The following is an 18,927-nucleotide window of genomic DNA, read 5'->3' on the forward strand; positions in this document are numbered from 1 at the left end:
GTTTGGCCAGGAGCTGTGGGTGGGCAGCATGGGAGGTGTGGGCAGGGTGATAAGGTGGGTGCGGGGCTCTACTGAGGAGGTACCAGCCCCCATCCCCTGCTACGTACTCGGGCTCTGTCAATGGTGTGGTCTCGTTGGGCTCTGTGTGCTTCCCTCCGTCATGGTTTGGGGAAAAAAACTCGGTTCGCACAATACACTCCTTGGATTCATCTTTCCTGCAAAGAGAGTTTGGCTGGTTCAATCCCAGGAGCTGGGGGAGAGGAGGGCTCCCAGGGAAGCTAGCTACGGCTCAGGCACCTAGGTTTGGCTCAAGGCGGGCAGGTGGGCATCTAGAGCCAGACCCAAGTGCTTCGTCCTCAGTCCCCACTCTTGCTAGCTGTGGGACTTCAAGCATCTAATTTGCTCACCCCTGTCTCCATTTTCTCATCTGTAAAATGGGGCAAATAATAGTAACTACTTCACCCAGCTGTTATGACTTTAATTGAGATAATGAATGTAAAGTGCTTAGCACAGTTACTGGCACAGATAAATGCTCAAATAATTTATATTTATATACGTGCAAGTATGTACATGTATATGTCCCTATATATACATATATGTATATGCATATACAGTTCCTGGTATGTAGTGGTGCTAAACAACTTATTTCCTTGCTCTGTCCCTTCTTGCCTTGCTCCAGCTCAGCCCCACCCAGGGACAGTCTACGAAGACTTCTGCTAACTGGCTCAGGATCTGTTTCTCCAGAGATGTTGGAGCAGATAGCATCTGGATTGTCAGCTCCAGGAATTTTTATCTGTTTTGTTCTACACTGTACCTTAGTGGCTGGGGACACTGCCTTGCCCATAGTAGCTTTCCAATAAATGCTTGTTGAGTGATGTGTGAATGAATGAATCACAGCAAGGCAAGTGTGTCTCTCAAATGCTGACCCCTCCATTCCAGTCCGGCTCCTCCAGGCTTAGCTCTGAAAATTTCCCTCACTTTCACCTAGGCAGGGATTTTCAAACTTCCATGAAATTCTGCTAATATGGGGTAGAGCCCAAGAGTTTGCTTTTCAAACAGGGATCCCAGAGACCAGGCTTTGAGAAGCATTTCTCTAATGCTGCTTCCCCTCAAGATTTCCAAGTGGGAAAACTGAGGTAGCTCAGCTGCTAGGCCCCTGGGCTGGGGCAGGGCCCAGACCTCGGCAGTGGCAGGTCTGTACTCACGAGAAGGCAGCTTTGCCTTCCTCCATGTCTTTGCCTTTGGCTCCGGGCCCAGCCTTTCCACACAGGTTGACGGCGATGCACATGAGCAGGCCACACTTGTTCAGGAAGTAGCAGGTGATGTCGACAACCACCAGGAGCAGGACGAAGATGACAATGAGGATGCCCACGATGGCCCCAGTGCCTAGGCCTGCAGTGGGGCTGCCATTAGCTTGAGTGGGAGGGAGAAAGAGGGATGGCTCGTGGTTAACACTCTGAGATGCAGAACCCTGGACCCTGCAGAACAATAGCCCAAGGGTTGGGTAGGGCCCACAGAACAAAGCCATGGCGTTTGTGTTCAGAGTGACACCTTCTCTGGTGTCATACGTGTAGAGACAACAGAGTCTCTTTATTATCTTCAAGAGGGAGGGATGGCAGCCTTATCTCACAGACCAGGGGTCAGGGCATGAGGCACCCACAAGTTAGGATGAGACTGGGGACTGCGAACGGGGTTTCCATCTCTGCTCTCAACTTTGAGCCTCTCCCAGACCCACCACCCTCAGCTGTATCCCCAACAAGCCCTGGGAACAGACAGGAAGCACTCACTGGTTTCAGGCTAGGCTGCGGCTTCTGGGAGCAGTTAGGGACATGGTCCCAACTGGGACAGCGGGGGGTTCTCAGGGCTTCCTTTGGACTTATGGCGACTTCAATCACAACAGGATGCCCGATATACTACCCAAGTCTCCCCTCGTTAGGGACAGCTCCAGAGGACCCTGGAGCATTGGGCATTGGGCCACAATAGCTTCATGGTTTATTCTTCTGCACTGCACCCGGGAAGACGAATGAAGCCGTTACTTTGGAGACATGAAGGCCTCCCTCGGCCTGGTGGGCAAGGAGAAAGGTCTGGGGATACTCACCCTCTGGGAGCTCAGGCATGTTTGGAATAGACTTCAGGAAAGCCAGCAGACTCACCCAGAGATACACACCCACATGGACAGGCTCGCTCATACTCAGGACGAATGCCCACCACAGACAGGCACATTCTCACATTCAAGTAGCTCCTGGCATCCCCAGCTTGGCTGGGCTCACTGTGAATCACTCAACTTGTCTTACTCCCTTGGTGTCTACCTAAAATATCCCAAGGCCCTGGGCCATTGATGGTATCACAGAAGGATCCCATGCTCAGCTCTCGAGGGCCCCCTCATGGTTGATGTTATTTGTTTGAAGTGGACTTTGTGACCACTAGGTGATTCCCACCAGCATCTGGGTGACAAGCAGTCACGCTGCAGAAAGAAGAGCCTGTGCCGAGCCCTACCTCTAAGCCAGTGTGGAAACAATGACCCCAGACTGAAACAGGGGCACTTCTGCTCTGCTTTTCATCTTCTTAGAGGAGAGGGTTCCAGAACTGTAGGCGCATCCCACCACCAGACCTTGTCTGAAGCTTCTCGGGTCCTTAGGACCCACTGGGATCACCCAAATCTGTTGACTGCAAGCAGGATCCGTGGCCACACCTGGGTCTCACTATGCCTTTGCGGAGGGCCAGGCCAGGCCCGGTGGCCTGCCAATGCATACCATGCCGGACAATGGAAGGAACGTGTGACTCAAGGTGATGGGAGCCATGGATGGGCCATGCATTCTTCTTTTCTCTATGTAGTCTGTGTTCTGGGTAGGGGGTTCTCCTCTGTCTGCCTTAGGGGTCCCTGCTCAGGCCCTGCAACCAGCAGCAGCCCCACTCTGCTCGTCTTTATTTCAAACGACCATTCGGGGTACAGGCTGCTACCAGCCTAGCGTGACAGAGATGACCACTTGCAACCTAATTCTTAGCACTCCAGGCCCCCCGCTGGAGAAGACCCTCGAGTTCTCAAATACTTTTGGCCCCTTTGGGATCTTGGTCTTGCTTCCAAGACTTTCTTCCTCAAGCTCTCTGGCTGGTCCCTTTCAAACCTGCCCTGAAGATCCCAGCCTGTTTCTCAGGAAGGTCTGAAGCTCTGGTCACCTTGTCTCTGGGATGTGGTAGCAGGAAACTGGCCATGGTCCCTGCAGTCAGCTAGAGTGTGTCCTTCTCCTAGCAGATCACTAAAGCAGAACAAAGCTGTTACCCATTACCCATCACTCCATTACCCCCTGTCCTCACACATTACAGAATTCTTTAATAGGGAAGAAATAATCGTCCTTGGGCTTTCTCTCCATCCCCTGACACTGGGCTAGAAACCCTCACAGTTTCCTGACATCGGTATCTAAGAGGTGTTAAGTGCCTACCTCTGTCTGCCTTAGGGGTCCCTGCTCAGGCCCTGCAACCAGCAGCAGCCCCACTCTGCTCGTCTTTATTTCAAACGACCATTCGGGGTACAGGCTGCTACCAGCCTAGCGTGACAGAGATGACCACTTGCAACCTAATTCTTAGCACTCCAGGCCCCCCGCTGGAGAAGACCCTCGAGTTCTCAAATACTTTTGGCCCCTTTGGGATCTTGGTCTTGCTTCCAAGACTTTCTTCCTCAAGCTCTCTGGCTGGTCCCTTTCAAACCTGCCCTGAAGATCCCAGCCTGTTTCTCAGGAAGGTCTGAAGCTCTGGTCACCTTGTCTCTGGGATGTGGCAGCAGGAAACTGGCCATGGTCCCTGCAGTCAGCTAGAGTGTGTCCTTCTCCTAGCAGATCACTAAAGCAGAACAAAGCTGTTACCCATTACCCATCACTCCATTACCCCCTGTCCTCACACATTACAGAATTCTTTAATAGGGAAGAAATAATCGTCCTTGGGCTTTCTCTCCATCCCCTGACACTGGGCTAGAAACCCTCACAGTTTCCTGACATCAGTATCCAAGAGGTGTTAAGTGCCTACCTACTTCCTGAAGAAGGGGTCTAAAGCACTTTTGTGGGGGGAGAATGGTCATATTTTGGGACTCAACGGCACTAACTCTGCACTCTGAGCTTTATACCTAAATATGGTTTTAGGGAACTAATTACATCTCTGAAGAGGGACAATAAACTACTGGGAAGCTGTTCTGTATGTGAGAGTCAGTAGAAGTTGTCCAGCTTGTGCTCTGGGCTCAGAAGACCTAGCTGGAGGGCCATCCTGGTTCTGAAGGCCAACATGACAGCACGTTCAGGGGGAGGGCCGAGAGGCAAAAGAGTGTGACTGGCATAAAGCAAAAAGCAGGGTAGTAGTCTCCCCTTTCACTTGATATAAAATTCAAATTCTCTGGCCCAAAGGCCCTACCTGTGTTGTGGACTCTCCTCTTCTTCCAACCATCGCAACTCATGGCACTGACCCCACACCCCATCCCTGCGCTCCAATGGGTTGAGCCTTTGTCTTATTTGCTGGACGCACCCGGCCAGTTCCACCTCAGGGCCTGCTGATCCCACATCTGGAATGCTCCATCCTCATCACCTCATAGGTGGCTCTTCGTTGTCCTGCAAACCTCAATTCAAATGTCACCCCATCTCCCATCTCTTATCTACTCAGGTACTTCTACTCCAGATCTACCACATTACTTGATTTAGTCTTTTGTTACCACCATCTGCCATTTTCTGTTCATTTACATGTTTTTTTTAATCTGGCTGCATCTTCTAGAATGTCCTAGCAAGTATCTTGTCTGTCTTATGTCTCCCCAGCATGTAGAACAACCCAACTCATAGGAAATGTTCAAAGAACATTTGTCGAACAAATGAACAGGTGCTTAGCCTGGAGAGGAGAATGCTGTCGCCAGATATTTACAGATGTGTTATGAGAAGGAAGAGTAGTCTTATTTGGTTTCACCAGTGGATGGAGAATGAGGGGTGGGAGGCAGATTTCAGCTCTGAGGAAGAACTAGCATACAAACCTAAGTAAATATGGTGTGACCTGCTTTGGTGGGTGAGCTCCCTGCTACTGGAGGCATTCAAGCAGAGGCTAGACACCCCTTGGTAGGAATATTGCCATGCTCTAGACAAGGTTCTTGCACTGGGCAGGGCCTGGCATATAAGATGTCTTCAAGTCCTCTTCGACCATAAGAGCCTGTCTTTGCACATTGACATCCTACAGTACCCAGGATATGGTACAAACTCCCTAATGTCAATCTCCTCCAGGGTGCAGACTGAGAAGGGCTTTTTCCTGGAAGACTAAAACAGTCTTCATCAGTAGGTCCCATCTTTATTCATTGATTCTCGTGATTTTATTTTTACAAGAAAAATAAACACCTCAGAGTAATGTTTTTCCACCTGCAGCAGAATCCCTGGGATGCTTTGTTAAAACTTTAGATTCTGGGGCTCCCCAGTTCCACCAGATCAGAATCTCTGGGGGTGAGCTCAGGAATCAGGATTTGATCGAGCACCCAAGGTGATCCTTATGTCTACTAGAGTTGGAAGACCACTGTTTCTAGCTCTTCTCCTCCCTGCTTATTACAATAAGCGGCATCCTCACCACCGAGGATGAGTTGCAGAGTCCCACCTGGGGGCCTTGACCTAACTGATGTACTAGATTAGCAGTCCCTAACCTTTTGGCACCAGGGACCAGGGCTCCTAGGAGAATCTAATGCCTGATGACCTGAGGTGGAGCTGAGGTGGTGATGCTGGTGCTGAGGAGCAGCTGTAAATACAGATGAAGCTTTGCTTGGTCACCTGCCGCTCACCTGCTGCTGTGTGGTCCGGTTCCTAACAGGCCATGGACCAGTACCAGTCTGTGGCCCGGGTGTTGAGGACCCCTGCACTAGATGGTTGAAGAGAAAGCAGAGACTACTCCCAAAGGAAAAGGGACCACCCAATTCACCACACAGAGCCTAGGCTCCTAGAAGAGGTTAGGTGCTCCTCAAGCTGGAGGAAGAGTGTATGTAGCTTTCACAAAAAGCATAAATAGGGAACTGCCAGGATACAGATGAAAGGGTATTCAAGTCAAACTCACATTCATTATCTCTTGGTGATTGTTCTAGAATTGTTTAGTAAATGGAACCTGGGAAAAAGGTCATCTCCTGCATCGTAGGTAACATTTTACAAAAGGAAAAAGAAAAAAAAATCCCGGGATCTATGTTTGCACAATCTTCCTCCTGACCTCCCCTGACGGTCACGACCTGCATGCAGAGAGCGCTTCTTGGGAGCAGTTCCTCCATGACCTCTGTGGGAGGAGCTGACCTGCACAGTGAGGGTACAAAGCCAGGGCTAGCCATCCGTGGTTCCTGGCGTGGGAGAGATTGGCACTGAACTGGCTTGCTCTCAGACTGAGACCTACCTATGCCTGCTTTCTTAAGTGTCTCAAAATGGGAATATGGGTCTCACGTTTACAGATGCCTGGGTGGTCGCAAGTCATTTTGCTACAGGATCTTGGTGCAGCAGAAATGCCCCCTCCAGCCCACGACCCTCAGTACCATTGGGCTGGGGTTCTGGTTCGCTCACAAACCGCTGATGCATCTGCTCGTTCCTGCCAGGAATCTGCTAACCAGAAGGCTGGACTCGGGGGCCTGTAGGTAGTGTCCAATCAAGTGTGATTATAAACAGAACAGGGTTTGCCAACGAGAACTTTCTCTCAGATTCGGTCTATCACAAGGTCACTCCGTAAGGCCTCCATTAGAGCATTTTAAAGGGAGCTGTGAAATCGGGAGACCTTGCTACAGAGTTATTATCTGGTGACCCAGAGTGTGCCCCTGACACCAAAGTGACCACCTCCTGGCTCTGCAAAGACACTTTCCCCTCCCTCTGCCTGCTGGGCCTAGGAAAGGCCAAGGAGCCAGTGACCCAAACAGCTCTCGGCTCAGCTGAGATAAATGCATGGCTCCTCCTAGGGGAAGGAAAGCATTTCCTTTGCTATCACTCCACTCAGCAGGCTACGAGTTTGGGGTGCAATTTAAAAGGCACTCTGGGATAATCAAATTTATCCAGGTCCACGTGGGGTGGAGGGAAAGGACTTTTGACACTTTGTAGGACACACAACTTATCAAATAAAATCAAAACACGCTGGAGAGTTCACATGAACTGTTATTTCCTTTAATAATGCAAAGATGTAAACTTCATAAAGGCCTTGCTGATTATCTACACAACAATGTTATCATTCTTATTAGTACAAAAACGTGATCCAAACCTGCCGTATAAATATCCCCCAAGTATGCAGAGACACCCTGTGGTGTGTGGGGCGTGGGCAGCAGGCAGCGCAGATACAGGGTGCGGAGGCAGGGCGTGGAGCTAGGCGGTGAGCACTCACTCCTGTGGGGCTCTCTGAGCGCCAATGTCTTAAGGGTTCTGGCAGGGCTGGGACCGCAGCCATAACCAAAAGCTCAGTGTTCAGTAGGAGTGGGTGTGTCCTCATGGGGTCTCCTGAAAGGCATCGATTACAAACCCCGGGCCTGCCTATATGCGGCCACTGCCACGACTCCAAAGTTGCTTCAGCTGAGGCCTGCCTGTCTCCAGGATGTGATGAAGAGACAGGGCCTTGTAAGGCCTCCCCTCACTTTGGGCTAGATCTCCAAAGAGTCCCTTCAGAAACAATGACACTGTCCCTCACCTGTGGGTGGTACTGGGATCTGGGGAGGCAGACCCCTGAGATCAGTGTTCCTGGGTGAACATGTGACTTCTGCCCAAGATGATATCAAGAGCATGCCAGGAGCCAGGAGAACAGTGACAGGTCATCTGCGTGAGGTCTCATCTCTCCCTCTATAACCCTCTTTATAGATCTTGCTAACTGACCTGGGATTCTCACACCAGGCCCAGAGGCACCATGTGCCTCTCAACGCTCTGCCTCGTGCCTAAGAACCACGCCGGTTCTGCTGCCCAGGTGCAAGGGGAGGTCAGGGATCCCAGAGAGAGAGGTTTGAAATGGGGCTAGAGGCAGCTGGGGCTGAGGCCAGAGGCAGTATCCTGCCTGAGCTGTTGGGCAGCATTTGGCTTCTGACTTCTGCACAGGAGTCTCTAAACTATGAGTGATGAGGACATGGGCAACTCTGCCTTGCAAACCATGGGATCACTTGGATTCCCAAAAGGAAAGTCTAGTCTTTGAACATCAAAAAATAACAACAGAACTAAAAAATAAAGAGACCAAAGAGAACAAAAATCAGACTTCTGTGGAGATGCTCAGAGATGAGATATGTGGAATGATGTGACCACAATGGAGGGAGGGAGTTTTTATTCAGTAGAAGCTCCATCCCTAGGCACACACATCGATGTCACTGAGCAGGACTCACTCGGAGTCTCCATGTGGGACTTTTGCAAACACCCACTACTTCCCCTCCTGGGCCCATGGGGAGGTTATTCCCAACAGCAGAGAGGAGCAGCTGGCTTTCACCAGTTTTAAAAATGTCACTAAAGCCACTGACCAATAGGGAGCTTGGGGCTTTTGGAAAATATGACAGGCTGACTGAGTCCCAATTCATCAACACTCCGGTCCAGGAGTGGCCTGTCCCCTCCCTCAGCCCTGTGAGCATGTATGGGGAGGGCTCAAGGCTTATGGCTGGCTCACAGTGGATGCTTCCAACCTGGGAGACTGACTTATGCGATAATGTGGGTCGCTACTGAACCACAGTCTCCAAGACATGAGGCTTTGTGCTAATCTGCAGCCTTGAGGCAGGTATCGCCCCATCTGGGAGACACGCATCTCATGAAGCCGGCAGGTGTTAGGCACATCACAGGTTGGCCCTATTCACAGAGCCAGCATAGGGTGCTGGTTATAATACCAGGCCAAAGTGACTCCCAGAATGTTTGGTCAGCCCCAGTAAATACTCGACAAATTCAATTTCTTCTGCTGCGGGGGCAACAGAGTGAATTAATTTGCCATTATGTCAGCAAAATGCTCAGGTGAATCACAGTGGTCTGGCTCCCTTACCATGGGCGCTGAAATGCAGGCAAAGCCAACTATGTGTTGAGGGGCAGAGGAGGAGCATGGAGTTAGAATGGGGGCATGTGGTGATTTTAACAAGCTGATTCAAGCTTTAGGGGTACTCAGAAATCTTCCTCTGCTACATCATTTTCAGGTAAGAACATAAGATGCAACAAGTAGCAGATATGCAGAAACATCTCTGTAAACCTAGCATAATGTTTTTTTTTTTTTTTAATACTGTTTAAAGAAAAAAGCTCCAAAATATTTTGCATTGCCACTAAGAGAGGGGTAAACACCTTATGAAGTGGCACAAAAGTATATGTAAATGGTAAAATGTCTGGAGGTCCAGCTTTTTCCAATTGCCAAACCTTCCTCTTCCACAGAGTGCGTGGTGGCACAGCTGTGGCGGTCCTGACTTGTCCTTCCAAAGGAGGCTCATAGGAACTGGGCTTTTAAGCAAATTTAATTTTTTCATGTTCTTAAGTTCCTAACAGAGCAAAAGAAGAGTCACTGCAGAGAAAAGCAATGAGACAAAGGTGTAGGACGCAGAGGAGCCTCCCAAGGTCGCTGCAGGCGCCAAGCAATGGGTCCCCAGAGAGAATGTGGTTGTTTAAAAACAAAGGTGGCAGTGGGGATGTCCCAGTGACGTCCAAGGTGATATGTGTGACGACAGACACAGGGAGGGGAGGGGGAGAAGGAAAGAGAAGGCAGAGACAGAAACAGAGAAAAAAATAGATAAAAAGAAAAAAAAATTAGGTCAAATACAGAAAATGCAAGAATCAAAGGTTAATTCAACTTAGTAAATTAAACTGACAAAGGTTAGAGAAGAGTTCAGTGCGGTATTACCACCATCAGGCCAGTTCCGAAGCTCAGCAAGGCCAGAAGCAGCACAGCAGGGTGAATTTGGGGGTTAGGGGGTCAGCGAGCAAATGAAATTAAAGTGAGAGAACAGAAGCCTCCACAGTAAAATATAAGGGGTTTGATTAAATGAGTGTTATCTTTGACCAAGGTGAGGTCTCTCAGATATGGGCAACGAGCCTACCCAGAGCCTTCTAGTCACTAGAGCTTTTTACATGTAGTGGTGGAGATGCATTTGATCGCTGCACTATGTGTAGCAAACTGTGCGCAAGGATGGGGGCCAGCTTTTTAATTATGAATTAAACTCTTTTTCTTATTGCACAATCCTCCCACCCACAGTGCTATTAAAGACAATCTAGTTCTGTCCCCTCACCTTCTACCACCCTGCCAATCACTGAACACCACCACGAATGTACATCTTGTAATTCAGAGGTTTCATCCTCAGGTCCAAACGCAATGGCCGGCAAAGTCCAACGCAGCAGAGAGCCACCTCCTCTAAGACCCACACAGAAGAGCCCCAGAACCCTCAGGAGTGAGGCGAGCAGCCCCTCCAACCCTCTCTGGGTTAACTGGGCTCCTGGATGATTAATAAGAAGGACTCCGACATCTCCTGTGGGCAGGGCTCCGGAAGACGAGGTCTTTCCAGAATTTCTGTATCTGACGCACACTGACCCCAGCTTCTCCAACCCCAGAAGCTGATGCTGCTGGCAGAACCCAGCATGTAAACGCAGCATGTGCAAGCCACCTGTCTATCGGGTCTTAACCCAGGAAACAAATGCCATCAGGAATCTGTCATGCTGCACAGGGTTACTCAAGCTTCTCACGCCTCAGGTCCTCAGTGTTCCATAAAGGCCGAGCAGATCTAAACACTCAGACCAGACTGTTGATTACAAGGAAAAACTGACCAAAGTATGCAAAGGAGGAAGGAGCAGAGGATGGCGGGGCCACCTCCATATGGGCATCATTAAGCAGTAGTGAGGACATTTCTTGTAGCCACACTCAGGTAGGTGCCTTGCCTTCGGCACGGACCATTTGACCAGTGCTTGCGGAGACATACCCACCCCAGCATGTGTTAAGGGGCCTCCCTGACGATGTAGAGGGTAGGACAAATTGATGCTTCTGATCTATGGCTGAAGACCCACCTGCCAGTTCCTGGAGGCCCCATACGTCTGTCAGACACATACATCCATGCACAACCAACCACAGGGAACCACACGCTGATATCATTTTGTTGCTACCTGAATAACCTACTTTCACACGTATTGCCCCGTGTAGTGGGCAGCCCACATCCTTTCTGGCCTCTCTCCCAGTGAGAGGAGCAATTGTGACAACTGAGCAGGGAGACTGGGAAAACGCTATAAACAGGACAAGCGTGATAGGGGCCAGACCTAGACCACCAGGAGATCCGAACACCTTCCTCTCGTACCTGAACATGACAGAGAGTTTATGGGGCCACCTTCCTCTTGTACCTGAACATGACAGAGAGTTTATGGGGCCCTCTCCAACAGGCTGTAGCTATGTTCTATGCCTGCCTCTCCTGCCTGTGGTTGGCATTTGGTTGGTCTGGAAAAGCAGAGTGATGCTGAAGATCTCTTTCTGCTCTGAGGAATTTGGTAAATGAGAAGATGGGCCATCACCAGCAAGGTAGCTGGGCCAGAAAGCAGAACTCTCACTTTATTCCCATGATTGCATTGGTCCTGCATCCCTAGAGATGGACCTGCATCTCTGAAGAGAACTGCTCCCATCATGATTTGTAGCAGACTGGATTGTCTTTCATGGATGAGATATTTCAGCATCTACTTTCTCCATTTATTCTGTTTTAAGTGGCTCAATTTATTCTTTGTTTCATTTGAGAGGCCCTTGGCAGAAGGGATTTTTAAATAACTAGGCACCATGTCTTCCTTCTCTTGGGGTCCCCACAGAGAAGATATTTGAACCATGGTTGTGCAGGTAAGCAAGCATCAGATAGAAAGCGCTTAAAAACAGTTATATGGTCCTTGTCTGAAATGGCAGATGGCAGATAAGGTCTCAGAAAAGATCCTTACTCAACCAGCTTTCAAACCTTAGCTGGAAATTGGGCTTTTCCCATCTGAAGGGTCCAAAGGACTGGTTCAGCATCAGTCCTTCAAGGCCAAATGACACAGGACCTTTGCCCCAGGATGCCTGGCCAAGCCTTCCTGGGAGTCCGGTACATCTCAACTCACTGCACAGATAGGTACAAAGCAAGACTAAGCTTCGCATGGTCAACCAATCATGAGAATGGCTGGAAGCAAGCAAGTTGTCAGGGGCTGTTCAGGCACATTAGGAGGTGCAGCACTTGTGCATTAATTCAAAGCGGGAAACTCACAGAAAGCAGAGGCACTCATACCTGGGATGGCTGTGGGCTGGGCCGAGGTCCTGAACACAAAATGAGCCGCCTTGGACTTCCCCTGCTGGTTCTCAGCCACCACGTAGACCTCATACTCAGCATTCCAGTCCAGGGACTTGAGCATGACATGGTCACTGCCAGACGGGAGCCTGATCTCTGGTTTCCACTCGGAGGAGAGCTTCTGGGAGAAACCGGCAGGAGGGACACAAGACACCAGGAAGCATTAGAAAAAAACACTGGCAAGACCAGCTAAGAAGAACTTAAGAAAGTCAGTAACTTGGTGCAAAATATTAAAAATAAAAACCCATGATAGGACATGGTGTTTACTCTTTACCAGCCTGAAAAACCCTAAGGATTACACAGGTCAGGAGGTCAACCTTACATGTTCACAAATACAAACAGTAGCAGGTGCCAGTGTGGCGTGGGGTCGACTCTTCAATGTCGCATCACCTTCAGGGCATATAGGAATTCAAGCACCAGCCCCATCCATCCCCCAAGCTACACTCTGGAATGCTGGGCATATATGCATACATTCATCCTAGAAAAGTAATAAATATGTTTCTTGTCCTATTTCAGAACGTCGCTCACACTAGGTATATAACTCACATCCCTGACATAGGAATACTGCATAGAATCCAGTTTTATTAACAATAAAAACTATCATTTATTGAGCACTTACTATGTGCCAGGCGGGCACTGCACTAAAGGCTTTCCACACATTTTCTCCTTGTATCTCAACAACAAGCCTGCAAGGGGTTGTGTCAGGCCCTTACTAAACCTGATGGCAGGCAAGTGAGACACATTAGGAGACTTCCCAAAGCCACAGAGGCAGTCTTGGTTGGGGCCAAGTGCATCTGGGCCCAAAGCTGTGATCTTTCCTTTTCATAGCAGGGGGTTCAACAAGTATCTGTTGAACTGAATTGGATTTTTCTATTCCACGCAGTGTACCTTGGTCTCTACAACTACAGCTAGAGGCATCTCAGGTGTAAATTCTGCTGTCAGGTTCAGCATTGGGGTGCTCAGAGTACCCACAAGGAAGGTATACTCAACTGAACGGAGCACGCCCAGGGCCAATTTTGCAGCTGGAGTTGTGGGCATCCCTTTTCTCATTGGATATTCTTTTCAGTTATATCCTACACATTCTCCAATGAGTTTGTTCTGAGTGGAAGTTTATCAAACCATCATTAGGTGATCACCTCCCTAACACAACAGTAGTGAAAGGAGGTTGTAAGACTTCCTGAGAAGTCTTCAGATGGTGTCACAATTGCTCGGCCCCCGTCTTCACGATCTTTGAAGAGGTGTACGCTGGGCACGTAAGAAGGTTTGACAAATGTTTACTAAATGACGGGCTGCTCCTCAGAAGAAAAGAACATGCTAGCAGTGTCACCTGAAACGTGGTCTAGCCCGTGGCTGAGGCTGGAGGAAGAGTTTTCTTATAGCAAAGCCATCTTTCCAGGCAAAATGACTTGTGTCAGTCAAAGACATGCCGTTAGGAATGTGACAGTGCTCATACCATGGCTGTAACTATTGTGAGGAAATGCTACAAGGGAAATACCAGTTTCTTTAGAGCCTAACCAGGAAGCTGGGCTATGCCTCAAGTTAGCTTGTGCAGACGTCACAATCCTTTAAAAAGGATTACATGTGACCCTTTTTAATTTAAAACAAGACAGCTGTCTTTTCCCCTTATTTCTCATAAAGGCTTCTTTTCTTGGCAAACACTACAAAAGAGATAACCAGAATATAAAGCAAATATTTAAGAAAGAAATCATTGTTATATAATATATATTAATGATATATAATAAAAATAATATTTAGCAAACATTAAGTTTTTGAAGTGGGAGAGAGAAGACGGTCAAGGTTGTTGAAATCTAACATATCTCTGTGTTTTGTCCCAGTCGTCTTTCTAATGCAGATCTGCCCTGGCATGAGTCTCTTGTGGAAAACTGACATCTAAGGTGGCCTCTTATGAGAGAAATTTCCAGCCCTCGCCAGCATCTTTGTAGTCGTTAGGATATTTACCACGTATAGAAGTCTTCAAGTGTCAGGCACATTTCAGGTTCTTTGCATATATTACAACTAATCTTTACAAAAACCTGAAAAGCTATTTTGTTCCCATATCACAGAAGGAAAAATGGAGGTTTTGGAAGATTGATGGCATATTCAGATCATATGCTGGTAACTGGTAAAGCTGGAACTGGATCCCATGTCTGTCCGGGCCACAGCAGTGGAACAGTGCCCAGGGGTATCCCACCTTACTACACTGTCCACGTCCAGCAGGCTATGCGGGGCCACCTGCCCATACCCTGCTTCTGCCCCATAGTGAGTAAGCCTCCCGTAAGGGCTGCTTCTCTGCTGGGCCTGAGGGAAGTCAGCTGAGGCTCTTCTTCTGATGTCAGCTCATACCTGGCTTTGCAATTAAGTGGAAAAGGGCTGAGTGGATTGACAGGTCTGTCCACCAGCTGAGAAGCGTGCCAGGTATGGGTCTGTGCTGTGCTGACTCCGTGTTAAGCTTAACCAGGTAAGGGCTCACATTTCACTTCAATGGTGGTTGATCAAAAGGCAGAGAAGGAGTAAGTCAACTTCCGGGACAGAGCCTTGTTTGAAGAAAGACAACTGCTCTCTGGTTCATTAATTCCCATTCCCTAGCAAAAGGCTATTATTCCCAGTGCTCAGACATCGCCTCTAATCTTTCAGCAACTGTTGTGGTTGGCAACGGCCAAGTGTCATTCTAAAACCAAAAAAAAAGAGTGCTTCTCAATTTGGGGGTTAGGAATGAAAGGTGGAATGACAGAATTCTTAGATGGGTGGTGAGCCAACCAGGGAGAAAAGGCTTAGGGCCAAGTTCATTATTAGCAGAATTAGAACAGCTCAGGTGTGGATAAAGAGCAGGTGAGGGAACTAACCCAACCCCTTTAGTCAGACAGATCCGGATTCCAACCCTGGCTTGCCCAGCTGTGTCCTATCAGGCAGTTATTGACTGCATAAGCCCCGGTTACTTCCTCTGCAAATTGGCAATAATCGTAAGATCTACTTCACAGGGTTCTTGTGGAGAGAAAATGCATGTAATCACAGTTCTTGGCCCATAATACGCACTTTGCTAAAGGTAGCAATTATTAAATATCAGTACGTTATTTGCAAAAATGTACTGGATAGTGACAAAATAACTTTGTACAGAAGTTCAAGAAGCAGAAAAATCAGTCATGAGTTTGTCACCACCATGGTCATTTTAGAGATCTTAAAATGCTCCCAGTGCGGACATGTAGTAATAGTTGCAGGTCAATCTTGAGATTTAAAATCCTGACCAGTGCCCCAGAGAGTGACTCTGTCCGGCCCCGCCCAGCCTGGGCTTTGCATGTTGTTTGTTGCACCAACAAAGGGGTGTCAGGGTTGCGGGGCTGGGGGTGGTGACTGGGGAAGGAGGCCACTCACCGCTCGGTACTTGACCAGGTAGTGTCTGATGGGGGAGCCGCCGTCGTCCTGCTTGATCAGGTTCACCTTAATGGAGTTGCCGTCCTCTCCCATCTGCCCTTCGAGCTTCGGAGCGCTGGGTTCCCCTGCAACAGCCAGTTAATTCACATGACATTTTCCTCCACCAAATGAAAACCCAGTCCATCAGAATGGGATGTAGTGATGGGGTGGGGCTGGACCCTTGCTTTCTCAGAAATTCAAGTGGTTAAAGAGCAGTAAATATAAAACTTCGGATTCCAGTTAGATGCCCTAACTTGGTGCCTTTTGGCGTGTTCCAGGAAACACCCTCCCTGTAAGCACAGTCCTGTTACCATTCTAGAAATTGGCTTTTTGTGTCTGTCTCTCACTGGTACTTGCATTTTCTGTTAGCTGCTCTTAGAACCGCAGATTTAACTTTTATAAACCGGATACATTTTGAGAAACAGCTTGAAATATGGGAAAATGTAAGCATTTATGGAGAAAGCTTACATGCATAGTACAATTTTTCAAAGCAGCCCGGTCTCTTCCTTGGATATCTAAGTAATTTTATTACTCAAGTTCATTAAAAAAATAATTTGCGTTTTGGCTGTGATTAAATAAAGCACAATTTGCCATAGGCAAGTTTCTTGCAAGTATCCTGCATTTATGGCTCAGCTGACTGAGTGATAATCCTTGGCACCTTGTATTAAAGTGACAATCGTTAAAGTCCTTTTCTTTGTGAGGAGAGCGAGAGAAAAAATGTCTTTAGTGTTTCTCAACAGAAAAAGGTCGATGTTTCTCTTTATTTATGGTATACGCTCAGCATGTAGTACTCTGAAACCGAGGTCAAGAGGGAAGATGAGCTTGTATGTGACAAACTACCAGGGCTGGGATGGCTCTTCAATGAGTAAGGCGCCGATTTACTTTAAGAGAAACTAGTTCATTAGTATACGCTGAAAACAATGAGGTGAGAAAACATCTGATGTAAAAAGCTAAAACGAAGATTTAACACATTTGGGAATCCTGCGTTTCCTGTGGGAACCATCTCTGAATTTATTTCATAGCCTCAGAACATTTGGGAGAGCCTATAAAACAGTTCCTTTTTGGGTGAGCTGTCCTGGCTTGATCTCTGGAAGACATGTGACAAGAGCCAGGAAAGGCTTGTCATCAGGTTTTGGACCTAATCACCCAAAAGTGCACCTTGAGTCATTTATGAGAAGGCTGCTGGCAAGACCAGTCCAGCCTGCCCTCCTCATTCAGCTACTCTGGGAACCTCAAAATGGCCCAGTGTCCTGTTCTTCCTCTGAGACAGGGAGGAGGAGCCAGAGAGAGAAAGCTAAGGGCAGCGTGCGCACCACGTGGACACTCGTTAGAAAGCAGACTCTGATTTTATCCCAAGGTAATCATCAGTGTGCACATTTAGGTTTGACAAGTAGCAGTAATGGGCACACATAAAAACGGCGACAGGGAAGATGCGTGACCTTAATGTCTGAGGGATAAAGTAATTTAGAGAGGGCTATGCTTGTTATTTGTTTTCTTTAACTAGTAATTAAGAGGAAACAAACACAAAAATAAAAAGATAAACGGGCTTCAGGCAAAGATTTGTTCTGTTTCTATGCCACTATGTAGCCGCTGGCCCCAACTATTCAGTGCAAAATATTTTGAAATTTGCTTTAGATCATGTCAAGGCATGTTCCAGTGCTAAGAAGAAACTCAAAGTGAAATAAATTTTGAAGTAAGGCAGGTCTGTGTATCACCAGTGCGGAACAACTGGAAGTAGGAGGTGCAGCAGAACTTTACAAATTCTATTCTCCGACTGAATTAGGGTAACCAACTCACTCCAGTTAGCCTGGGACTTTCCAGGTGTTAGTACACCAAGTCTTACACTTTGGGAAAACCCTTAGTCCCAGGCAAACCAGGGTAGGTGGTGATCTGGGATTGAATGAAGATGGACATGAATTATTATAACTTGCTGTATTCAGAATCGCAATACTGACTCTGTGACGAATGGTCTATTTGCCTCAAGAAAGAGGGAAGGAGGTGGCATCAGTGGTCCTTCCAACACACCCACCAAGCAGGAACCCAGTCTTTCCCCCAAGGCCTCCTTGGAAGGGAAATAGAAGTTAATCCCCTGGGGCTACTGTGGCTGCACCTTTCTTATTACTTCCTCTCAGATTTGAGCAGTGTGGGTTCCCAAGGCTGAATCAATACCGCTAAACACGGAATTCTGCTTTGGGGGAGTATCTATTTAGAAGAGGGCACTCTCTCTGCTTTTTGTGAAGGTCCCCTTAAAATTGAATGCTAAGGACGCCATGGAAGAGCCCAGGGGGTCAGCTGCCTTGGACAGGCCACTGCCTCCATCTCCACATTTGCAAAATACTGAACCAGTTGTTCTCTAGGGCTCCTCAATTTGACATCACTGTAACACAATGACGGTCACTGCCCTAGGATGGACTATCAGGATCAGCATGGCTATTTTCATGACATTGTAAAAGACAGAACACAAAATATAGGATGTTCATCCACTTTTAGGGAAATATACTCCCAAATCAATAATTCCATATTTCTAAGGCATAGAGTTGCCGATTTTTAAAATCAATTTTTAAGAAGTTATCTCAAAAAAGTTCTATCTTTGAAGAGACCCCCCAAGTCTCTGCAAAGACATATGAATAAAAATGTCACTAAGGAATCCCTGCAGAAACCAATAAAGGCCCTCTCCTTTGGATCTGTTTCTGAAAAAATTTCATTGGAATCACAGAGGAACTACTAAAAGCTATACCACAATTAGAACACAGTTGTAACATCTGCCAAAGTTAAAACACTATAACTTGCTATCATTTTACCTGAGTGACAACCATGTTACTCTGATATGTATTACTTTCTCATAGAATTTAGAGCATTTTATATAATATTCAGGTGTCTCATTTAGAGTGCTTTAAATGTGATTTATTCAACAAATAACCTACTAGGTTACTCTATTAGGCTACTAGGCATTGGAGTTTAAAGGTGAATAAGACAAGGTTTTGTTTGCCAAATGAAAAAAAAAACACTGAGTTATGATCAATTTAAAAAGATAGTGGGGCCCTTGTGTAGAAACATAATCCTTTCTATGACAGTATATCTAAAGGAAGCTCATATTCAACTGACATCATAGGATTTTGACCAACTTTGTGGCTACGTATATTTGTTTAATCTTATGCATCTTCAGATGTTTACTATTGGCCAATCTTTTTTTTTTTTTAAGATTAGAAAGGAAAATATATCCTGAGCACTCTGCAAAAAGAATTCTTCAGCCATGCTGGACAAGGAAGAGAGGGGCT

At 47.4% G+C, this 18,927-nt stretch overlaps 1 protein-coding gene across 1 annotated transcript in view; it reads right to left on the reverse strand.

Annotated features, from left to right (window-relative positions):
- Positions 1 to 9,080: 9,080 nt before the first annotated feature.
- The window catches only part of NCAM1 (neural cell adhesion molecule 1), a 289,389-nt gene continuing 279,542 nt past the window's right edge, over positions 9,081 to 18,927 (reverse strand). Inside the window, exons 18-20 of the mRNA XM_006912806.2 lie at positions 15,611 to 15,735; positions 12,182 to 12,359; positions 9,081 to 9,522 (exon numbers count right to left, since the gene is read on the reverse strand). Coding sequence (XP_006912868.1) covers positions 9,443 to 9,522; positions 12,182 to 12,359; positions 15,611 to 15,735 — 383 coding nt within the window. The 3' untranslated portion in view covers positions 9,081 to 9,442. The remainder of the gene's footprint in view (positions 9,523 to 12,181; positions 12,360 to 15,610; positions 15,736 to 18,927) is intronic.

This window comes from Pteropus alecto, unplaced genomic scaffold (genome assembly GCF_000325575.1).
Source record: "Pteropus alecto unplaced genomic scaffold, ASM32557v1 scaffold224, whole genome shotgun sequence".
Classification (NCBI taxonomy): Eukaryota; Metazoa; Chordata; class Mammalia; order Chiroptera; family Pteropodidae; genus Pteropus; species Pteropus alecto.